Source organism: Centruroides vittatus, unplaced genomic scaffold (genome assembly GCF_030686945.1).
Source record: "Centruroides vittatus isolate TY-2023 unplaced genomic scaffold, ASM3068694v2 contig_482, whole genome shotgun sequence".
NCBI lineage: Eukaryota > Metazoa > Arthropoda > Arachnida > Scorpiones > Buthidae > Centruroides > Centruroides vittatus.
The window spans coordinates 1308200-1333336 of record NW_027122272.1 but is presented as its reverse complement, the minus strand read 5'-3'; the positions used below and the strand labels follow the sequence as shown (position 1 = coordinate 1333336).

Genomic DNA, 25137 nt, shown 5'->3' with positions numbered 1-25137 from the left:
TCTGTTTGTTATGGAAGTTTATTTATAAAAGTAATTTGTTTTAATACACAGATTACGTTTATCAATTATACTTATTAAATTGAAATAATTCAAATATAATCATGTTGGTTTGTAATTAATTGAATGTATAGGGTTTATATTAATGTTTAAGATATGTTAAACATAATTTCGATAAAAATATTAAATTATTAATATAATTTGTTTCTGGCACAAAATTTACTGTGTCCAGAAACGTTTTTAAAATAATCAATCATATGAATGGCATCCTCATAAACAAATGAGCATGGATAATCTTTTTTTATTGCAAATAACCCATTTTTATTTTTAATTTCTAATATTTTATACACTTGCACTACTTATTTTCTTATATTTGTCCAAAAGACTTAAAGAATTCTTTAAATTTTAATGTATAAAAATTTGGAAGTTCAGTCTTTGTGCCACTTCTCGATTAATTAAAACCAATTTTACGTAAAGCTTATATAGAATAACCAAGTGAGATAAAAAAAATATTTAAAATAATTAATTTTGGTGTACATAAAAATATTTTTTTCAGTTTTCTGAATAATTCGGTAATTAGTAAAGCTATTTAAAATTGTTAATTGCTATCAAATAATAAAATTAAATTCTCTTAAAATCTCTTTAAAATGTACAAAATAAAGAATTTTTTTGTAAAATACACATTTCCTTTTTTATGCATAAATTTATGAATCTGTCTTCTGTTAATGTTTCAATATATTATTCTTTTGTCTTTCAGCAAATCAATACTACAGTAACCCTTGATATAGCTCCACCATTTGTTCGCATAAGAAATTGTTACTAAATCGAATTTCGTGTTAAACCGAGGGACCTCAAACGTAAAAATGACGTCTAAACACAAGTTTAACGTTTCGAGTGTTTGAAAATCACATGGTTTGGAAGTTGTACAGGTACATTTAATAATTCACAAAGGCTGAAGTATTCTCTACTATTTAAGAGAATTATCCGTTTGTGAGTATTCCTTGCCTGTCTACGAGTGTGACTATGAGGTGGGCGCTATATCGAGGTTTGACTGTATTAATATAATTAATTTAATTAATTAATTTTGTATAGATAAGTATTAAAATGTTAGGAAGATAAATATTTTTTTTATTAAAAGATTCAGTAGTTAATATCCGAATGGTAAGAAGTTACAGTATTTCTATTAATAACAGATAACTTGTATTGAAACCAGTTACAATAAATAAACAAAGTAAATACAGACGACTCCGCATAAGTCGACACCCCAAGGGGAAGTGGAAATGTGTCGAGTTATCCGATGTGACGACTTAAGCGAAGTTGGAAAAAAAACCACAAAACTTCAATTAATAAAATGCAGTGGTGCGTTATACAATAGTATAGGCTTACAATACATTGTGTTCTCCATTTACAATTACCCTGTAGATGAAAAACTGAAAAATTCGTTTAGTGTTGTTTGTTTTGAGCACTTAACTGTCTCAACTTTCTTTTCAACGATCATGAACGCCTTTAAAACATCATGTTCGCAATCGTCAATTGTTGGCAAGTAACGTCTAAGGATTCTTAATGCCTCTGGCGTGAGAAAATGCAAAATTGGATTCTGGTGTGACGTTGATGTAGATTGTATATTTTCTTTTTGTTTATCTGTTATTATTTTATACATAAAAATACATAAAATGTTAAGGCATTTTTATTAATATGTATATATATTAATAATATTAATGTATTATTATATTATTAAATATATTAATTATATATTAATAAATACATCGACTCCCCTTCCTGAAAAAAAATGAGTTCGCACCACACGTGCGGAGTGAATTCATTTTTTCAGGAGGGGGTGACGACTTATCGGAGTGTGGGACAGCAAAAGTACGTCGACTTATCCAGTGGTGACGAGTTAAACGGTGTCGAGTAAACCGGAGTTTTTCAACATTAATGCCTATGTAAGTCGGCCGGGACCACAGAAAGCTGACTACTTAACCGATGGTGTCGAGTTATCTGGATGTCGACTTATGCGGACTCGACTGTACTTACGAAAAATAGTTATAAAATTAAAAACAAAAAATTAAATTACAAAGTAAAAAGTAAATTGTAAAATGGCAATAAAAAATTACATGTTGCATAACTAGTTTCTAAACAAATATTTAAAAACCATTCTCTCTCCTTGAATGAACTCGAGAGCAGCATTAAAACTAAAGACAAAGGTTTTTAAATGTGGCTGTAGAAGAAACTCCAAGATTTACTTCATTGTGAAAAAATTCTGTAAAAAAAGTTATAAGAATAAAATGCAATTGAATTTCTACGACTGGAAACTCAGATAAAACTTTGATTTCCTGCTTATCATCCTACTGAAATCCTATTTTAAATTAAAAACCTATCGTATTTAATTCAGTCGTAAGTCGGTTTAATAAGCATGTAATAATAGTAAACTATACTGAATTGCAGTCTAAAAATAAGTAAAAAAATAAGAAAATTACATATTGAATGTGAGAATAACCTAATAATTTTTGTAGATATTATAGCCTATTACTTAATTATTATATTCTATAGTTTGTTTTAAACTGAAGTAATATGCTTTTCTGTCATATATAGGATATTATCAAGTTTAAAATATATTTAGGAATTAAAATAAGAAAGAATGCTTAATAAATATAGTTATGTTATTTTAATTTACACGCATTTACTTAAAGTTGATATTTCATATTTGAAAATTCCGAAATCAACATTATTGTATTTTGTTATATCTGTTTCATCTCGTGAAATTAACTATTTTTCAAAGTTTTACTCATTTAGCTCGTTAGCAAAATGAAATAATTGATTTGGTTTAATTAGATTATGTTATAGATATTTCTTTTTATTAGTTTTATTGCAACGTGAAATTAGAGAATAACGTGAATAATACCAATATTATATTAATTTACATAATCGGACATTACAAAAGATTTAACGTATAGTACAGCACATATACAATACATATATATTAATTTTTTGTATGCCTAATGTCCGCTTATGTAATGTGTTGGCAAATTAGTATAATACCTTAAGAATTTTTTCATTTCATTCTTTAATTACAGAATGAAATGGAAAACATTCCAAAATAGTAATTGGAAACTAGTAGAAAAAAAATATCTTAGTACATTCTGAAATCGTCTTATAACAATTTAATTAGACCAAATCAACTATAACGAGCTATTGAAGTTTAAAAAAAAGCTAATCTCAATGGGGTTAAACAGATATATGTAATAAATCAAAGAATACTTTAAAAGTTACTGTTAAGATAAAAAAATCTCATCCTATCATAGAAATAAGAACATTTATTGCATTGAATTCTTTATAAACACTTTCTAATACTTTAAACTTGATTTTTGAATTATTTAACTTTCTAGATACAATATTATATAAATGACATCTTATGATAGTAATTCAATAAGAAACTAGACGTACTGTACTTCAGAAAAGTTAATTAGAAACATCATTGCTAAACATTACTAGAAAACCAGTATAATTCCTACTTTCGCAAATAAAAATAATTCCCGATACAGTAGTTCTCATATAATTTAATCCCAATTTAAAAATTGAATACAATAATTTATAAAATAATTTTCCAACTATTCGCATTCACAGACAAATTTGTTTATTTAGCACTAAAAAAACTCTCAGTCTGTATTTCAATGTGAATTTTATCTTGACAAAAGCATAGCTTTAACACCTTTTTTTCAAATAATTTGCATCCATTCTTTTGCAATACTTATACATTTTATTCCAAAGCATTGCTTTAATATAGATTCTATATTATATAATTCGCTTGTGTTCATTATATAACACAAATGGAATAATTCTTATATTTTGTTGTAATGCAATATTTTACACCATAAACTGCAAGAAAAAAAATAATATTTTTGAATATTATAAATGAACATATTTAATTTTTTCAATAATTAAAATTCATAAATAAAAAATATTTTTTATTAGCTAATAAAACGATTAGAGGTATTTTTATTATTTAAACGTTTGCAAAATTCGTAAATATTCGAAAAAATAACAGTAAAAATTAAAATAAATGATTTTCATAATTAAGATGATGATAATAAATTTTAAAGTCTAAAGATGATTACAACCAGGATATTAAAAGAAGTCAATAGAATGTAATTTATAACTTTAATTTCAGACAGTTCTAGACTTTTATCTTTTTAAATATACTAGGAGAAATTACAAAAAGAATATTTTAAAAATAATTTTAATTAGAAGCGTTTAAATATTAATTTAAACAGAAAGAATAATGGAGCTACAAAACAGCAAACTGTTTATTGAATTATATGCTATTAAGAGGAAGAAATCTTTGAGAAATGATCTGAAAGTCAGATTAAAATGAAATTTTAAATAAATTGAGCATTACAGAACTATCTATCTTGCATATATATTTAATCTTGTAAACAATTATTTAAGTATTTTTCTAACTCTTGAAGATTCGATATAAATTTTTATTTCTTTCGATCGATTAACATCAAAAGCAATTTCTAATCTTGTTCAGTCTAAAACGATAAAATATTTATCCGATAAAATAGGTCGTTAATGTCAACTTTAATCTATTTGTTTATATTTCCAATTCGTAAAAACTTGACATTTCCATTTCGTTAAAAATCGATGCAAGAAACATTCGTCTTTATATTATTCAAATGTATTTCTGTCGTTCCTTTTTTTTTATCTTTCATACGTTTTTGACTTTTAAAAACTATCAAATTATAAAAACATAAATATTAAATGTAGCATCAAATACCTGACAAATTAACTTTGCTTGCATCTAAGTGACAAGCAAATAAGCAACTAAGCCAAAGCTTTCATATGAAACGAACTAAGCCATTAGTTTGCTTACGTAGAAACACCTTTTCTTTTTTTATGTCGCTACATTCATGGTAAAAAAACTTCTAATTGACTTAAATAGCATATTTATTGTGTTTTTATATGCTGCAAGATATACATTTGTAAAGAACGTAAAATTACATTCGATCACAAACGAAGGATGATGATCAATAGATATTCAAATAGTTCATGAATAGTATAGTACGCTTTTTATAATTTGAAAGGTGGAGCAATTGAAGGTAGATTTATATTTCTTCAGTTCAAGAAACGATATACTGCAAATTTTGTTAAAGTGGAATCTGCACTCTAAAAATACTTTTTGGAATATCGGCTACTATAGAACTTGCTAATAATTTCCGGATTTATTCGCTTTATATTTTTCAGGAAGTTCAAATGCAAAAGATGTATAAAAAATTGAATAAATTTTTAGAATTTATTTAAAAATAATAGATGATGTACATTTGCAATAACATTAAATTAAAATTAACTTGTCTGAACGTTTGTTTTCCTAAAAGAGATGAAGAATTGAAACATAATCATAATAAAAAAAATAAATCTGTTCGATAAGAGAAGTTAGATAAAACTTAATATAATTTGATATTGCTATTATTTTTAGTTTATATTTCATGATTTTATTATATTTGTAATACATAAGAGAATAATAAAAATTATTTTATAAATTAATTATGTTAATTTTCTAATTTATGCAATTGAAATAAATTTTTTAAGGTATTGAATCTTAACAAAATTACTGAAAGTAAAGTAATCTACGATTAAATGAAAATTTCGCGTGCTTAACTTTTAATGTTATAAAAATACTAATTTAAGCACGACCTTTTGAGCTTGTTAAAGTGTATAATGCAAAAAATATTATTAAAATGAAAATTGTATTTTAATTTATAAATTTAAAAGAAAAAATATGAAGTTTGTACGCTTAACAATTTAAATGTGTTTTCATAAATAATCGAGACTTGTTTAACTGTTTCATAATCAAAAAAATAAAATTTTGCGCAAATAAAAAGTTAAAAATAAAAATTCAAAATTGATAGAGAAAAGTTTAAATTGTTTTTTCTAACCTAAGGGCTTGCAATGTTTTATTTAATCTTAATAAAGTTATTATTTTACAATTTTTTTTTCAAATTATAGCACGGTTAAATTTAAATACAGCAGCGTACAGATGTAATTAAATAACGTTTTCCAATATCATTGGAATTCTTTTTCAATACAATTTCTTGTACTCTTTGAATCCAAAAAACTAAAGAACTTCCAAAAAATAAAAGTTTTCTAATTAAGTTTTGTATGAAAGTTAGTTCCGAGCTGTTGAAAAATTTAGTTTTTCCCCCTTCAAAAAAATCTTCTTTGCATTTAAAATTTTCCTAAAAATAACTCGGACAATTTTATTTTCACTTAAATTAAATGTTTCGTTTGTATTCACAATTTTGTGTTATTTTAAAACATTATTTTTACCACATAATTAATATTTTCGAATAAATATAGTCAAATTATCCAATCTAATTAGTATAAAATTTATTGTAGTAGCTTGATAATGATTTTTTATTATAGAAACTCTAATATTTAATACGAAAGTATATATAAAATTAATTTTTCATATTTTCGGCATTATTGAATAAAAATAAAATCTTTTAATGCCTGTAATACAATAATTCAATATGAATTAGCTCGTTATATAGTTATTTTATAATATTAAAATTAAAAAATAAATATTTTATTGGAAATATGCAATTTTTAACTTGTATAATTCGTAATACATAATAAAACATCACAGAGTAATGAAATTATAATTAAGAGTATGTAATGAAGTTATATGCAACATGAATTGTGTTATGTAAAATTTTACATATTATGAAATATCAAAGCAAGTACAGAAGAATCCAAAGGGGCTCAAAAATTTGAAATATTTCAATAATTAATAAGAACTTTTATTAACTCGTAAACGACGGTCTGATAAATTATATTTACCATTATAAATGTGTTTAAAAAGAACGTTTTGAAGTTAATGAGGAGGGTAGAGGGACAACAGAGTTTTAAATCATGTAAACGCTCTTGGATACGCCCTGTTCGAAGTCATTTGAGTAAAATATTTTTATTTTATAAAACTGATCAATTGTATATAATAAAAGAAAATGCATCGTTATGATATTCTCGACAAATTTTCTACGTTATTTTGTACGAATATATTTGATAATTTATTGAAATTTACACATATGATGATAAAATGAAATTTTAGAAGTTTATTATGGTTTTCCTGATCCGTTTTTTATATAAAATGTATATTATTCAAATGATTATTCGAAAGTCTGAAGTTCCATATATTTCAGTTTTATATATTTCAATTTAAATAAATCGATGTAAAAATTTTTAGGACGATACATGAGACTTGACTATACATCTGAAAGGAAATATTCGAGGAAACATATTTCAAAATCGTGACATTTCTTTTTTCTTTTCAACTTACATATGTGGATTTGTTTCTTTTATGTTGCCTACAGATAAAATCGATTCTCAAACATCTAATATTTTAAAAATTTAATTAAGTTTATATTCTAAAATGTTCATATAATAATTTAAATGATATATAGGAGAATTTCATGATAAACTGTATATAAACTCATTATTTAATATTAGAGTTTATTGTGACAATATTGTACTGGTTTAACTTGCGGGTGAAATTTTATCCGTAAGTTAAATCAGTATAAATAAGTCCTATTAATAGAATATAGTTACAATAGACTAATATTTAAAGGACTAAAAGCATTAATTTAATCCATGGATATTTAGTTTAAAACTCGTAATTTCTCTAATTACTAATTACACTTTGTATAATTATATAATACATTGTCACATTTAAAAATAAAAAACAAAAATTATGAATTAATAAAAATATTTTAAGTAAAAGACTAGTACTTTTGAGTTTAATTTTTGATCTTAAATCAAGAGTAATTTTCTGTATTTGAAATTTAATTATACAGCTAAATTGGTTTTTAATTTTTTAAACACGATTTTTTACTTTATAAATTTGCAAATTTTTTATTGCTGTTAGGTAAATTCTATAATAATTTGTCTGGAATATGACGTGTAATAAATATTATAATATTATAAACAACTCTAAAATTTACAAATAATTTGTAACATTCTTTGTTATATACAAATTTAGGTTATCAGTATAAATAAAATTTTTATAAATTACAAATATAAATGAATAAGTGTATTTTAAGGTTTAACTTACAGGTTCTGTCGAATTATATTTGTAATTTGTAATTTGTATTTTAGTTTCATTAAATCAATATCAAAATTTTAATATAAATCTATAAAACTCAAATCTGATGTTATTCTTGAGAAGTAACTATACCTATTTATATATTACTAATAAGTAAGCAACAGATTATTTATATTTTATTGTTTTATGTGTTAGAAAATCGAATACTCTTGTGAGATGTTTCTATTTTCACAAAATCATATTTGATTGATAAATTTAAAAATATAGATTAATAACAATAATAACATAATGTGATATGATATTAATACACATAAAAATAACACTTAGAATGAATACAAATGGTAGCGTAACTGGAGCCGATATTAGGGGGACACGAATCGTGCAAACTTATATTTACGCCTGTCTTTACTAGTGTTGTAAATGAAGAGTAAACACTTAGATATTATACATATATGCATCTGTAAATGCGTTTGCCTCATTCAAATTTTTTTGTGCTTATTTAATTTTTATTATTTTATTTATTTGTATAAATAAGTGGGGCACCTCTCTGATTGCGCTACTAAATATAAGGCCTAGTGGTTCAGATTAATTATCCTTTATTTCTTTTTTAATTTCATATAACAGAGTAGCGTTACATCTCTAATTTAAAATATTACTTTTATATGTTATTCCTATTACTTCCGGTTGTTATATATCACAGAGAAAAAATATGGCGATCGGTGACCTACCAAGTGTGGTGTAAGTACATCTCTTCGATAATAAAAAAAGGACTGTTGAAAAGATCAAAATAATTTTTTATATTCATTGTTTTAAAATAACTTTTATTTTATAACTTTTTTAAAATTATATATATACCTTTTTAACTGAGCCCCAAGACTTACATTTTTGGATTCAGGGGACCTTGAAACGTCGAAGAATACAAAATTAATTCGTGGGTAATTTCTGTATGTATGGATGTTGGTATGTGTAGGGGGGCACGATTTTGTTCACTCTGTTTGAAGCTTAATCACTCCTGTACTTTTTGTCTAAAATTTCTGAAATTTTTCAGGGAGGTTTGTTTATTAGGGAGATTGATGCTATTAAATTTTGGTTATTAAAGGTCGAGGGGTAGGGATGTAAAGGAGGTCGTGTGTATCTCCAGTAGGGTCGAACTTAAGTGACGATTTTACTTATCAGCATTTATAATTTTTTATAAATCTCATCTATAACCTCAAAATGAAGCTTTTTGTCATTTTATAATAGTCAAAAACATAAAAGCGTTTAAAAATAAAATATTATAAAGATGGCGCCATCAAAATTCTAAATGTTGCCGGGAAAGTTATGCCTCGTAGCTGGATTTTTTATTACTTGTTAGGCTGCAATTTGAAAAACTATAGACCTATAAATTCTCACTGTCGTCCGTCCGTCCATCGTTACTTAATCTCGAGAAATTTGTTAGATAGATAAAAGACGAGACCAGATAAGCTCAGGGGGAGATGTCTCCGATTAACTATATAACAGGGGTGGGCAAGCAAGAGTTCAGTGGGAGCCGAAATGTAAATTTTGCAAAATGCATGGGAGCCGCAGTTCTGTACTGTCGTGGCAGAGAGTATGGTAAGGTGCGCGATTTTACTATATAATATAAATATAATATAAACCAAATATTGAATTTTTTTAATAAACATATTTTCACAAAATTATAAAAATAAAATTGTAAAAATAATAATAAAAAACAGAAATTAACACTTTCAGCAAGAGCCGCATTTGCCCATGTCTACTATATAAGATCTTTCGATGTAAACCGAAAGTCACGTTATTTCAATTCGAAACTTTCTCTGAAAGCAGTTAATAATGATCTGCACGACTCTATTGTTAAAGGAAAAGTGTGATGTACAGGGGCAAGCCACTGCTAAGTTGAGATGGAGAGCATATATTTTAAATGAAATAAATTAAACATATGATTAAAAATTGCAGCCCGGCATTGTAAAGATGTCACAATAAATAATTGCTCGTTATCAAAATAAATTTTTTCTATTTCGAATAGCGTAATAAAAAACGATTACTGAAATTTCTTATAAATAAAATTTCTTAATTATTTATTTCACATTCATTATTCTGTACATTACGTGGTAAAATATTATAAAATTTTATAATGATAAATATGTAATAAAAAATATAAAATATTCGCTCTTCTTACGAAAAATTATTAACACACAATCTTAATATTAATATGTTTACTCTCATATATTTAATATTTCACTTATTTTATTACGTAAATATTAAGAGAATTTTACTAAATAACTTACAGTAAGAAAATCGATTATTTATTCATATTTTAAATGTTAATTGGCAATTTAGCTTGTAAATATTTAAATTAAGAATATTTTGAAATTTATAAAAATTTTCATGACTTTCAGAAAATAAATTATAGGAAGTGCCATCTCTAATATGAACAACTTGACGTCATCCTCTGATCTATGAAGATATCCTGAAACTACCTGAAACCCATTGTGATCAAGGGTATCTATCACAATGGTATCAATAGACAAAACTACAACTTTACCATCATCCATAATCAATTTGGATTTGGAGAATAGAAATGATAAAGTTTTCTTTATTCGAAGATATGTCATCTCCTGTATGAAGTGAGTATTCTTCTAGAAAATGTTACTATGAATTTTCAACTTTTCACTAACCAATTATATTTTTTAATATAAAACTAAATGAATTCGAAATAAATAATTAATAAAAATTTGAATTCTGTAATAATATATTCAAAAAAAAATTAGTACAGAGTTACAGATGTTTTTAATAAACTAAAAACTTATTTTGAAACCAATAAATTGTTTCGAATAATTTATATATAAAAACTTATACTTATAAAGAATGATTTAAAAGATTAAATTATTTAAATAATAATAATATTTAACACATATTCATAAGGTTAACATAAAACAAATATTTAATATTAATCTATTTTCATATTTGACTAACTAACTATTTAAATTTTTACATTTTTAAATAATTAAAAACCAAATGTTTTATTCAGATAAACCGAATTTAGAATTAAATTTTTTATTGTTTAATAAAATAAATCCGCAAGAAATCAAATTATTAAACTGAAAAAATTATAGGAATGCATGAATTAAATTTAACAAACTGACTATTTCCAACAACAATTTGGGCTTATATAAATTTATTATTTTTTTCATTCATATTTATAGTATGCTCGTTCTGAGATGCGTATAGAAATGCATTGATGAATGACTTTCTATATAAAAGTCATTCATCAATGCTTTTCTATACCCTTCATAAATTAGTTGTGAATATTTTGCACATCGTTATATATTAAATATTATCATGCGATTAAATAAATTCATTATAATAACTTTTAATACTTGATTTTTATTATTAATATGAAATGTTAAATAAAACTATATAGCGTTGTCTAAAAAACCATTTCGGCTTTTACATAAAGTTATTTTATTCATGAAAATAAATATAATTTTTCGTATTTGTAATAGTAATATATAATAGTCTAAGAAGATTTTATGTAAATATATATTGCATCAGAACTTGCTGCTATTAATATCTCGTTAATATTGATTCGAATGAATGAAAAAATAGTGAAGTAAAAAGAGTAATGCGTATTATTTTCAAGTTTTTAATGTAATTTGTTTATAACCTTCGCTTATTAAAATCGGAACATCGCAGTATTGTTTAATTTAAAAGTTTTTAATATTTTATTACAGTATGTATATAAATTCAATTTCATTGTAAAGTAAGAATTTTTTGCATTTATACATAGAAATAAATTATATAATTTTATTTCAGTCAAAGATTTAATCTTGGTTCCAGCAAATTCTTATGTATGCTTCGAAACTTCCACAGAAAATGAAAAGCTGGACGGGCGGCTAAAAAATATTCAAGTTTAGATTTTGACATCATCAAATAATAATGGAGCTTCATGTTATGATCTCCAGGCTCCTTCTCACCTGTGTCCTTCTGTGTCTCTCGCCTTTCATTCATAAAACGTTTGGCAAGAAAGTGCATGTGCCTGGTGATATTATTATCGGTGGCCTTGTGCCAATTCATCAAAAATCATTGAAAAAAGACGGTAAATGTGGCGAGATAAACAAGGACAGAGGGATCCAGAGACTGGAAGCAATGTTATTCGCAATTGATAAAATCAACAATGATCCTAATTTGCTAAGAAATATCAAATTAGGTGCCATAATCTTAGATACTTGCGCTAGTGATAGCTATGCTCTTAATCAATCCATGGAATTTATTAGAGCATCGGTGAATACAATAGATGCCAGTTCCTTTGAGTGTAAAGATGGTAGCCAACCAAAAATGAAAGCGGTAACTAAAGCAATTACTGGAGTAATTGGTGGTTCTTATAGCGAAGTTTCCGTGCAAGTCGCCAATTTATTACGATTATTTAGGATACCACAGATAAGTCCTGCTTCAACGAGTATATCGTTAAGTGACAAAACACGTTATGACTTTTTTGCAAGGACGGTACCACCTGATAAACATCAGGCAAATGTACTTGTAGATCTAGTACAGAAATTCAATTGGTCTTATGTGTCTCTGGTAGCATCCGAGGGACAATACGGAGATTCTGGAATGACTGCTTTCACTAAGAAAGCTCGTAATAAAAAAATTTGTATAGCTGTAAGTGAAAAAGTACCACACTCACCCACTGAAGAATCGTACGATCACATATATAAAAACTTGCTATCAAAACCAAATGCGAGAGGTGTGGTACTTTTTACAAGAGCTGAAGATGCCAAAGGAATTTTAAAAGCAGCCAAAAGACATGGTGAAAATCACTTAATTTGGATAGGAAGTGACGGTTGGGGAACACAAGAAAAATTAATGGAAGGTCTGGAAGATGTTGCAGAAGGTGCTATTACTGTAGAATTGCAATCCAAAGAAATTGAAGAATTTGATTGGTATATGAAAAACAAAACTGTTTACAATAACAAAAGAAATCCATGGTTCCAAGAATATTGGGAAAGTGTGTTTTCTTGTAAGCTTCCTCCTAATGGTTTAGAAGAAAATGACACAGAAAACGTTGTTTGTTCACCTCACTTGAGATTAGACGAATCGGTTGGGTATAAGCAAGAATCTAAAGTTCAGTTCGTAGTGGACGCTGTATATGCATTTGCTCATGCTTTGCATGCTGTATGGACGAAATTATGCAAACCTCGAAACGAATCATATTGCAGTGAAATGGAAGAATTAGATGGAGGAATTTTATACAAAGACTATCTTCTCAAAGTTTCATTTATAGGTAGGTTTCAGATTTAATTCATTTTCATATCTTAGATAAGAATCAAATTATAAAATAATAATAATCCTCTTACTCTAGGCATTAAATAACATTCAATATTTTGTTATTTAAATGAAATTTGAAGCCATTTTTCGAATATAAAAGATAACAGAATCATTGCTTACTTATACCATAATTAATTCGAAGATAGAATTAGCAATACATAATTTATGTATATATATATAACAATATATATGATTCCACAATAATTAATTTCAAGATTTGATTTTGAATACTGGTTTCATACGTGTTTCATTATTTTATTTATTTTCTAATACTACAATAAACAATGCTGACATTTGTACAGAGCTACTGCCTATATTTATTCAATACAAATAAAATGTATTTAAATAAATATTGGATAACAAGGTGCAAAATATTAAATAAATATTTACATAAAAATATTCTAAGGTAAAAGTTTAACGAATAAAATTATTTTTAAAGAATAGCATAGTTTTCAGACATTGAATAACATTAAAGAACTTTTGATGTAATACAGATTTTTTACAATCAGTTCCATTATTGAATTATGAATAGTGAAGATTAGTATATTTAAATAAACTAGGGTAAATATTATTTATAAAGCTGTTTGATAGGGGATTACAATAAAATATATTTATATTGTTTTATTTATTTATTAATAGGTATGATTAAAATGCAATACTTAATTTTATTAAAATTAATTTTCCTAATTATTAAGTTAATTATTTTTGGATATATTTTAAAAATATTCTTTAAATTTATTAAAATTTCATTTAACTAAAATACAATTTAAAATGTAATTAGATAATAAAAATGAAGAACGATAAAAAGATTTATTTTTTAAATTTAAATTGTAAATTATCTAATTACGTAATATTTTAAATGTAGAAAGTTTAAAATTTTATTTAACTAGAAAATTATAAAAGTTAATGTATTTTATATAAATAAATATGCATTTTCATAATTTACTTTCTTCTATAGCGGGGACAGCAAACGTTTCTGTGTACACGTATATAATAAGCATACTTGCCATTAAAAATTGTTTATGCGAGCCGAAGTTTTAGACTTCGAATAATGATATTTGAATAAATGAAACAAACATGCTTTAATTAGAGTAAATGTAAAGAAGCTGATTTAATTTACTTGAAGTTTTCTGTCCTTTAAACGTTACGTTTCTATATCATATAGTACATTGATAATTGAACGACTTTATCTTCAGCGTCCTCTTTTTGTGTTGTCTGCAGTTGAGGAGGGTCTAGACCCGAAATGCATCTTGCAGAATGACTATCTGTATTATATGATTTAGAAACACAGCGTAAAGAAGCTGATTTAAAAAAGGATGACCAAGTAATAAACCGAAAGGATGATTAAAAAACACACGTGATGAAACGAAATCGTACGATACGTTACATGCCAGACGATGTCTCCCCATGTGCCACAGGTTCGCTTCCTCTATTCTATAAAAATATAATCAATGAAAACAGTATGCGTTGTACGAATGTACGGTTTGAAAGTCAATGAATTGTGATAAAGAAAAGACATTAAAGCACAATATTAATTAAAAGATAACATTAAATTAGATTATATTTAATTTAAATATCTTTTTATTTGCTTCCGAATATAGTCAAAAATGTGTTGTAACGTAACTAGCTCCAATTTTGGGAGGCCCAAATTAGATAACACGCAAATCTACATTCATTTTTGCAGTCGAGAAATGGGAGCTGGGGATATTTCTCCAGGCCCAGAAAAACTTTATCTTACCACTATAAAAATTAACTTTATTTTTACTGACAGAAAATAAACTCTGCAAGACTGCATTTTATTAATAAACATTCTGGGTATTTCATTTGTTTAAAAAACACCAAAGGAGCCACTGTGAGGTGAAAGGGACTGGTTTTACACCTGAGCTCTGGATAGTTTTGCTCCTATACAACTGTGGACGTAGCCACTAGAGTTGTGAATGAAGAGTGAACTCTTAGATAATGTATACACAGTACATGTTTATAAATGCGTTTGTCACATTTAAATTATTTTTCTGGACGAATTTTAATTTATTCTTCATTTATTTATTTACAAAAGTAAGGATCTGGTTACGTTAGTTATTGTGCTTTACATTTTAATATTAACAAATTACATTTTAAATGTTTAATGCCTTAAACGAATAAAAACAATATACACTAAAGTTATATACCTAGTTGAAATCAGTAGTTTAAATTTTATAAATATTCTTTATATAATATAAAAATAAATCAAAATTAAAAAAAATTAATGTTAGAGATATAAATTATTTTCTATTGTTATTATTTTACTGTACTTTGTTAATACAATGTTTAAGTAATTTCAAGCCTATTTTTAGTGATAAAAAGCTTACACAAACCCTATTAATTTAGGGAATTATATTAATGTAAATTATATATTTGTTATTATAAATGTTTTCAATCGAATTTTTTATGATTTATTTATAGTTAATGTGAAATCTATCTACAAATTTTGTTTTTTTTCTTTTGTATACACGAATACGTGTATGAAAAGTAAACATAATACCGTAACTATGCTTATTATTATTATTATTATTCTTTCTTTATGAAAAAATAGTATATAAAGCATTATTTTGTTTATAAAAGAAAATTAAAATTGATTTTATATGGATGAATTTACAAAAAATATTAACTCTGTTAATTTATTTCCGTTTATTTATCTTGAATGCAAACTTATAGCATTTCTTTAAGTTAATTCTGTTTATATTGTAGACAATTTAATTAAGTTGCCTTATATAATAATTGATTTATTCGTGATTAAATATAAAATGTATAATTGTGTTATTATTATTTTAATATTAAAATATATTAATTTAAACAAATAACGTTAAAAATGAGAATTATTTCGTCTTGAAAGTGGAGAAGATTGTGAATCTAGAAATGATCATTCGTAAAAATTTTCTTTTATAGTTCTGCTCCAAGTAACTCGCATAAACGATCAAACTTTAATTAATGTTCGAATATGTCGATGAAAGTTCATGCATAAGGAAAAATGAGAAATGCCAAGTTCCTATGTACAATGATTACAACGTGCTTTAAACTAAATCAACCGTGCAAATTATTCGAATTGAATTTCAATTGTTAAATGCACTTCCTATTCACAGATAATTAAATCTTAGAATAACTACGAATGAGTAAATTTACAACAATAATCAATTTTTATTAATTTTGTAAATTTTATCTTCACAAACTTCAATTCAACTTCTGATAATATTATTTATTTTATAAAATAATTCTACAGTAAAAACTGAATAAACAGAAAAAAATTATTCACAACGGAGCGATTTTCTATGTTAAAGAAAACCTGTTTAAAACGGAAACCTGCCAAACCGGAAAAAACATTCGGTATTCTGCAATTCCGGTTTACACAGGTTTTATTCTATAAGAATTTGTCGGTACAGTTTTGCATAACTTAATAAATGATTATTTATTATTTATTAAACATTTCGTTACTTACTTTATAAATATTTTTTCTAAACTCATAAGTAAAGATTTGTTATGGTTTTATTTAAAGTTTTTTCCTTCATATCGCAAATTGATTTAAAAATACAAACTGTAATTACTCTTTTGACGAGTTGTTTACCTTTTCCTAAATTCTGAAATCTGTTTATGTACATAAACACATTATGTGCGTGTTTATTTACACAAGCGCGTTGACATAGACATATGTGAAATTAGTATATATATATATATATATATATATAATATATGCATAGAAGAACTAATGTTATTTGTACATAATTAAAAATAAAAAAAAATAAAAAATATTTGTTACTTATTATTCTTACATTTTAATTATGTTTATAAATCTAACAAATACAATAGACCCTTGATTTAACGAATTAATTGGAGAAAGTCCTTTAAACATTTTAATGTTAAATATTAAATAATTTAATTATAGAAATCTATTTTAATAATTTTATCATTAAAGCACGAAAACAAAGAAAATACATTCTTATAATTAAATTATTTAACATTTTAAAATTTATAATAAAGTTATAATTTGTAGTATTTTTAAAGTATAAATGTCATTACAACCTTTCTATATTTAAATTAATATTGAAATTTGTATAATATACAATATAAATATATATATGAATGAAACGCGATATATAAGCTGCTGCAATTAGAATATGATCTTTATTAAATAATTAGTGCGAATTCTATTGAAGGAGAAGTGTATTTAAAATTAACAATTACAAAAAGAGAATACAATTTCTTACATAAACAACATTGCTTGGTTATCAAACAACGTGTTGGAACATCAAAATTATAACATAATAGGAAAAGAAATTCTATATAAACTGTTGTAATCTTAATTACAGTAAGTCTTCGATTTAACGGATAAAATTTTCTGTCCTAAAGGAATAATTTAGAACTTTTTGATTCTTAAACAGAGCATGATAAAAGGTTGGGTCAGTGAGTTAGAGTATAAATTAATGTACGTACGTTATAATAATATTTTTATCATATTCATACATTATATTAACACGTTAATACATCTTGTATTTAAAAAGCTCGTTATTAATATATCATTATAAAATAAATTCGATTTAACGGACTTCAGACAATAACGGACGTCCCTTCCCGTAATTAGTTCGTTAAATCGAGCGTCTTCCGTATTTTGGTATTAATGAAATTTATTTAAAAATTTTACTCGTACTGAAAATGAATATTTATTTATTTTTACATATTTACACATTGAATACAGCAAATATTGTTATAAATATTTATTCCTTTATCAAAATTACCTATATTACTCTAGAAATAATGTGTAAATTAAATATAAGTAATTGAAAAGGCTAAAAACGCTTCAGATAATATTTCAAGTTAGATATTTTGTATTTCATTTTACATGTTTTAAGTTGACATTTTGAAATTAAAACTAAAATTACATAAAAAGCATAGAAGTTTATAATAATTGGCTGAAGTTCAATTAGTTATTAGATAGCAATTCTATGACAATTTAATATTTTAAAACTAACTGGCACCATCCTAATTATTACTTATATAATAATGCAATAAAATTATCATATAGTTTCAAGGAGATGAAATCAGGAGAGGAAGTGAATGTCTGTGTATAGTCCATATTTTCCACAGGATCATAATAACTATAAAAAATTTGGTCCTAATCTGTCAAAAGATTTAGGAGTTGATAGGTAACATACAGAGACTTCTGTTTTATATATGTATATATATAGCTAAGGAAAAACAGAATAATTAATATAAAAAAATAAGATAAAAATGTTTTTATTGAAATAAAATGCAAAAGAAAACGTTTATATATTTTTTCTTTTGTATAATTGTTACAGTATTTTGTTTTTATTTTAATGAACTGAAACGCTTTGAAAATTTTTAAAAATATTTCTTAAGAAATTTGTTGTTTTAATGCTTGTATTAAACTTTTTAAATAATTCTTTTTAAAATAACAAAATAGTCTTTTATACTGAATTCAAATTATAAAACATTGTATAATTTTATTTAGAAGTATTTGAAAAAAATTCCATATTTTTTAATGAGAATCATGGTTATAACGGAGAGAAGAATAGAAAGTACGGTACATAGCATTATATAATGAATTTCTATCTATGGAAATAAAAAATAAAACTTTTTCAATTAATAAGCACGAGCATAAAATATGCAAATAAAATTACTCTTCTCTTTATAAAAGTAATATAGCAAAGTTTTAAAAATTATTATCATAAAAAGATTAAATTTATATTAAATAAATATATTTCTAAATTTATATAAATTTAAAATATTTTAAAATCTATATACAATAATATTTTTAATTTTCCGTAAGTTTTAAATTAATTTTATTAATTCTCGAACTGTTTTTGTTACATTAATATTTTTTCTTACTTTATTACGATAATAATCCTGTTTTATTGAGTTTTTACGCATGGATTATAATGATAAATGTCTTTCATCAATATTTATGAAAATGAAGTTTACGCATCTTAAATATAATCTCTTAAGAATTAAAAGAATAGGTTTAACGTTAAAATAAATATATTTTATCATAAAGTTATGTTTACAATTGAAAATGGATCAGTTATTTTCTTGTAACGCAAAATTTTCTGTATGAATTCAAAAGTGTGTCGTTGTTTTTAAATCGCATATAAGAATTTGTTAGAACGTACGCAGCTTTCTACAGATTAGAAAGTTATTTTTCTTCTACCAAAAATCGTTTTCATGAGATAGAAGGCTATTGTTTTTGTTTAAACTTTGGAATTGTTTGTTTCTATGTCGATCTGACTGTGGAAATCCCCATTTTTCTTTTTCTCTAAAGAAAACAACGGCAACAGTTCTTGTAATCTATGAAGTAACAACTTCGATCGAATAAAGAAAAACGGTTTAGACAAGACTGCCATCGAATGAGAACTTATAGGCTTAAAAGAAGGAAGAAAATAGGAAACAGAAAATGCCGAGTGATAATATCTGATTGAGACTAAGCCGATTGAAAGGCATCAGTTTATTTTCACATGTTTGGCATAATACTGAACAAGCTTTTTATATATATATTCTTATAATCTGACATAATATTTTCGACGACGAATAAATTAGTAATTTTTATACTTTGTTAATTATAAATCTTGTAAAGACTTGGAACGAAACTTGAAAATCTTAAAATTATAGTAATAGAAAACTTTGTCGTAAAATTATAACTTTTTTAATAATAATTTTTGATTAAGTTTTAATGCAAAATTTAATAAAATAAAATGGGTTCGATTACGTAAATTTTTAAAATATGAAATTAATACGTCTTAGAATTTGTTAACGTTGGTGGAATAATTTTAAAAACGAACGTGCTATATCTGTTACATTCAGAATAATAGAAGCATCTCCTTTGTTATGCTTGATGATGATGATAAAAAATGCCCCTAGTCATTGAATAAATTCTCTTTGATAAATAAAAAAGATAAAATGGTTGATATGAACGAAAATATTCTTTTTAAGTAGAAATATATTGCGGTGAAAGAAAAATATGGAAGCGTTTTTGTGTTATATTAAAAGAATGAGATTATGTCTCTACTAAAGTTTTTAATTATTAATTATATAAAAACTTAAACAACTTATTAAACATTTAATTTCATACAAACAACCTAGGTATAACGTTGGCAAAGCTTAAAATATTTTAAAGTATTAATTATCCCCTGTGGAGCTTGCATTAGGTTCTGCAAAAATGTCCTATAAATAGAAAGATGCCTTTTGTTCTAGACTCTATCTATTGTTATCGACACAATAGGGCCAGATTGAGAAATCCTAGTTTTTTGAGAGAATAATTTTAATGAATAGAAAGCTCTTCTATTCAACACTATCTAGATAAGATTTATTCTGATTTATTATTCTATATTTTAAGCCGTAGAGTTTCTAATTTTATTTCTAGATCTTACTGTCGTCTATCTAAATCAAATCGATAATATTACTGAAATCCTATAATATTGATTATACATGTTTACTTTCGTAAAAATACTTAAACTGAAAATTTATCGTTCATATATAATGTATTTATATACTCGAATTATTTGAAAGTCGGAAAATGTACAGTTTAAAAATAAAAATGAATCTAAAGATAAATTAAAGGATTTTTCAAAATAACTCCTTATGAGATAATATTTTAATCTTATTTATGGATAGGATAGCATAACTGGAAATGAAGAAATGATGCCTGATCCAAATTTTCCATAAAAAATCAGGAGTTGAATCAGATTCAAACCTGAATCCATAACATTAGATTTCCTTCAAAATTTCTGTAACTTTTAAAGGTTAATTTACGAGTTTATTAAAAAGTAATTTCCATAATTTAATCACTTTGAAGGATTCAAGGATGTTAATTATAAATCGGACTTGCTTTAGTATCGTATAAGTTGTATAGTAAGGCAGCATTTTTTTCATCCCATCAAGAATGAAAGTTTTCGCAGTTCTCACTTTTTTCATTGTTTACTTCTTTTGCTTATTTTTTAATTTATATTCTATTTAATCGTCATTTCAACAACATATTTTTATATACAGTACTCACATTTATATTTTTAATTTTTAAATGAAAAATTTTCAGTGTTGTAATATTGTCTACTCACGTAGATTTAATTTAAGAATATATACATAATTTCAAAAATGGGCTAAAATAAGTTTTATAGTTTTCTTGTTAATGAACATTCATAAAAATCACATATACTTTCACGACTTATACGTATTATTTCTCTTGTTAAATTTGTTAAATATAAGCTAAATATTATATTGAATTTATTACTTAAAATTATAATTAAGCAAGAATTTAAATATTTAAATTTCTTTAAAGAAATTATTACGTTAAATTTATGTTTTGCTTTTTTTCTCTGTAGCAAGAGCTGGAAAAGGCATGTGGTATGCTCCTGCTATATGCAGACATACAGATAGATATCTTACATATTCTATTAGGCCCTATTTTATGCAAATGAATTATAAATAATGTATTTAAATTAATATTACATCGCAGTTCTTTGCTGATATCATGAAATTTTGATTAAAAGATGTTAAGGATCATCTACATATATGCCAATATTAATTAATTACATGCATATCAGGCCCACAGCTAACAGATTTCGTCATTTCGAATAATGGGAAAGATGGCTCAAAGTTTTATATGGGCTCGGTCACCCCATTGTTCCAAATGAACTTCCGTGTGATTATTTATAATTCATAGATAAATATATAATTTTTAACGTTTAAATCTCGAATATTTTTGTACCGTTTTGTACGTACATTACTTAATAATATATTACATTTCAAAATATTTTCCGGGCTAGCCTCCTGACCCTCTTCATCAGTGTATTCTTTAACCCACAGACCCCGGCAAGGTCGTCGCACAATCTGCTAGAGACACCCACACTATAGTTGGTATAGCTAGGCCCTCAAAGTATATTCGAATTTAAAAAAAAAAACTTTATATAATGTACAATACTTATGTGATAAGGATGGGAATATGACAGTTATTAAATTAATAATTTCATTGTTTATTATTAATTGTTATTTGATGGACTTTAAGCAATTTTATAAATTTAGTAATAATTACAATGAAGTTGAAGTTATGGAATTTTTTGAATATTCTGAAACATAATCTGCAGAAGTTGCAAATTGTAATTGAGGTAAGAATTAGAGCTGCTGTTTAGTTAATGACTTTCTACGTTATTCATTTCCACCTTATGTTAGTGGTTTCGTGTTTAAATACTGGAAGATTAATTTAGGAAACAAATTGAAATCAATATGACCGTAGAAACGATCGACTCTAGTATTTCATATGCAGTAATTAAGATTATGATAATAAATAGTCGAAACTCTCCTCATCTTATCTTCTCTTAAATTAAAGCTTCATATTTCGAATTTATAAGATATTGCCTACTGGAATTTCTATTTTCAATATCTAACTTTAATATTTTTCTATAATTGAGGAAATTTTATTATTATTATATTGGTTGACTGAATAATTTAATAAAAATATTTTCTCTTGGTTTAGAAAAGATAATTTTGTCATTTTTCCCTAAAGGATTTAACATAAAAATAAGTTTTAATAAATGTAATTTAAATGCTTTGATCTGAAACATGTGCTTCAATTAATTTGTGATATATAATTTCAAAAATTCGATGAAGCATAATTTAAAGATGACCTTTATTTTAGATTTTAAACTATTTTAAATTACAATTTCTACGTTATATACGCAAATATAATCTTAATTAATTTTTGTTTTGAAAGACTATTTTTATTGATTACAATGAAGTTAATATTCCAAATATTACAATTATTAAGAAGCAGTGAAAATTAATTCAGATAAAAGAAAAATTAATCAACGTCAAGTAAAGATGAGAAGGATTCAAAGCATCATTATAATGAAAATTAATCAAAGTACCAAGAAAATAAACAAAATTTTCTATAGATATCGATTGTGAATACAAAATAATCAATCCATCAAGATTATCATTTTTCATAGAATTGATTCATTTAAAGAAATCATTTATCTTATTACAGAAAAACTCTGATTATTCTAGATAATGTAAATTGATACTACCGTGGATAACTGAAAACTCGGATAAAACGGCCTGATAAAGCTGTTTAGGATTAAAAATAATAAATGTAAAAGATTTATCTGGTTGTACAGTACCTTTAAGCTTTTTTTTATACTTTATTGAATTGAATCATATGCAAGAACATTTTTACATTATTTATTTTACAGTTAGTATGTAGCCTACAATAGTTTTAATAATAGAAAAGGTGTATAGTTTTAGTGTTATTAAATCTTATTTTAAAATAAATTACATATTTTTTAATTTATAAGTGTTACGACGAAAATTTTCGTTTGTAAATCTATCGAGAAACTAAATAAAAGTTATTTAATATAATGGAAATTTCAAAAAGACTTTTTTATTATTAATTCAAATAAACATATAAAACTAGACATTCATCTAGCATTTATAAAACAGTACTTTATTAGAAACTCATCGAGCACAATAATTAAGTTTCTTATTTTACGAAGGAATTTTTCATTTCATTTAAGTCTCGTATTGACCAGATTTCAAAGGAAATTGCAATATATTATTGATAAAATGTAATAAAAGCGAATTTATAAAAACTTGAAAAGAAAATCGTAAACCATTTTTATTGCAGTTTATGGTTTACTGAACAAACCACACAAATCATCATTTTGAATAATAAAATTTTAGTATTTTTGTAATTTAAAGGTAAAAATGAAATTATTTAAATCAGATTTCACTCAAAGTAAATCCGTAAATTTTTGTTAGTGCTTTAAAATATTCATAAAAATGTTACTTCTTCTTAAATCTTATTTTTGTTTCTTTAATTTAAAAAAAAAACAAAACTGAAAACATTTTAAAAAGTTATTATTGAATATATTTAGAAAAATGATACGAAGAATCCTAATTAATATTATTATATATTAGCGTGTATTTATAAGATGATATAAAATTATGATATTATTTTAATTACATTTTTCCATTTCTAACTGGACTTTTTTGAGGGAAAAAAATCATTCAAGCTAATTAAAGGTTTATATTTCATTTATAACATTCTAATATCAATCTTACAATATTTAACATTTTAGAAGGTAGGCTATTGTATTTTCAATTCTTTATTTCTATTAACTTTTTATTTAATTGAAAATATTTTATGAAGTTAATATAATTAAAGTTTTGAAATACAAATTTAATTATTTTTACAATTCTTTAAGAGTGCAAAACGTATAAAAGAATGAAAATTGAGAGAACTTGATTTTAGGGAAGTACTACTTTTATTCGAAGTTTTAAAATGCAAATTTTATCTAGGGATATCTGTTGTAGAAACACATACGAATTCTTTGTATTCAGCAGTATTTTATACATTTTAAAATTTACCTTTGTGGAAGCCTTTCAAAGCTTACACTATTGAATCTCTTGAGAGCATGATGAGGTAAACAGCTTTCAAAGATAATAAATAACTAACAAAGTTTTTCGAATTACGATAATGTCAAGGGAAACATTCAAGACTGTTAAATAGTAAAATAAGAGAAATTTATTCGAGTATTTTATGAATATTTTTATAGAAATTTCTAACATATATTAAATATCAATTCGCTGTTAATATTTTATCAGTTTGGATCGTATTTTTTAATGCTTTATGTTATATATTTCTTTTACAAACAAACATAAATAAATTTAGTAAAAATGCATTA

The 25137-nt window shown here is 24.7% G+C and overlaps 1 protein-coding gene across 9 annotated transcripts in view; it reads left to right on the top strand.

Moving 5' to 3' along the window:
* Nucleotides 1–25137, top strand: part of mGluR (metabotropic Glutamate Receptor) — a 127526-nt gene that overhangs the window by 72900 nt on the left and 29489 nt on the right. For 4 of the 9 annotated variants that reach the window (XM_067273519.1, XM_067273521.1, XM_067273518.1 and 1 more), the window contains 2 exons: nucleotides 10492–10719; nucleotides 11909–13376. In XM_067273519.1, the coding sequence (XP_067129620.1) occupies nucleotides 12032–13376 (1345 nt within the window). In that variant the 5' untranslated portion in view covers nucleotides 10492–10719; nucleotides 11909–12031. The remainder of the gene's footprint in view (nucleotides 1–10491; nucleotides 10720–11908; nucleotides 13377–25137) is intronic. The other 5 variants (XM_067273522.1, XM_067273524.1, XM_067273525.1 and 2 more) reach the window with 3 other exon arrangements.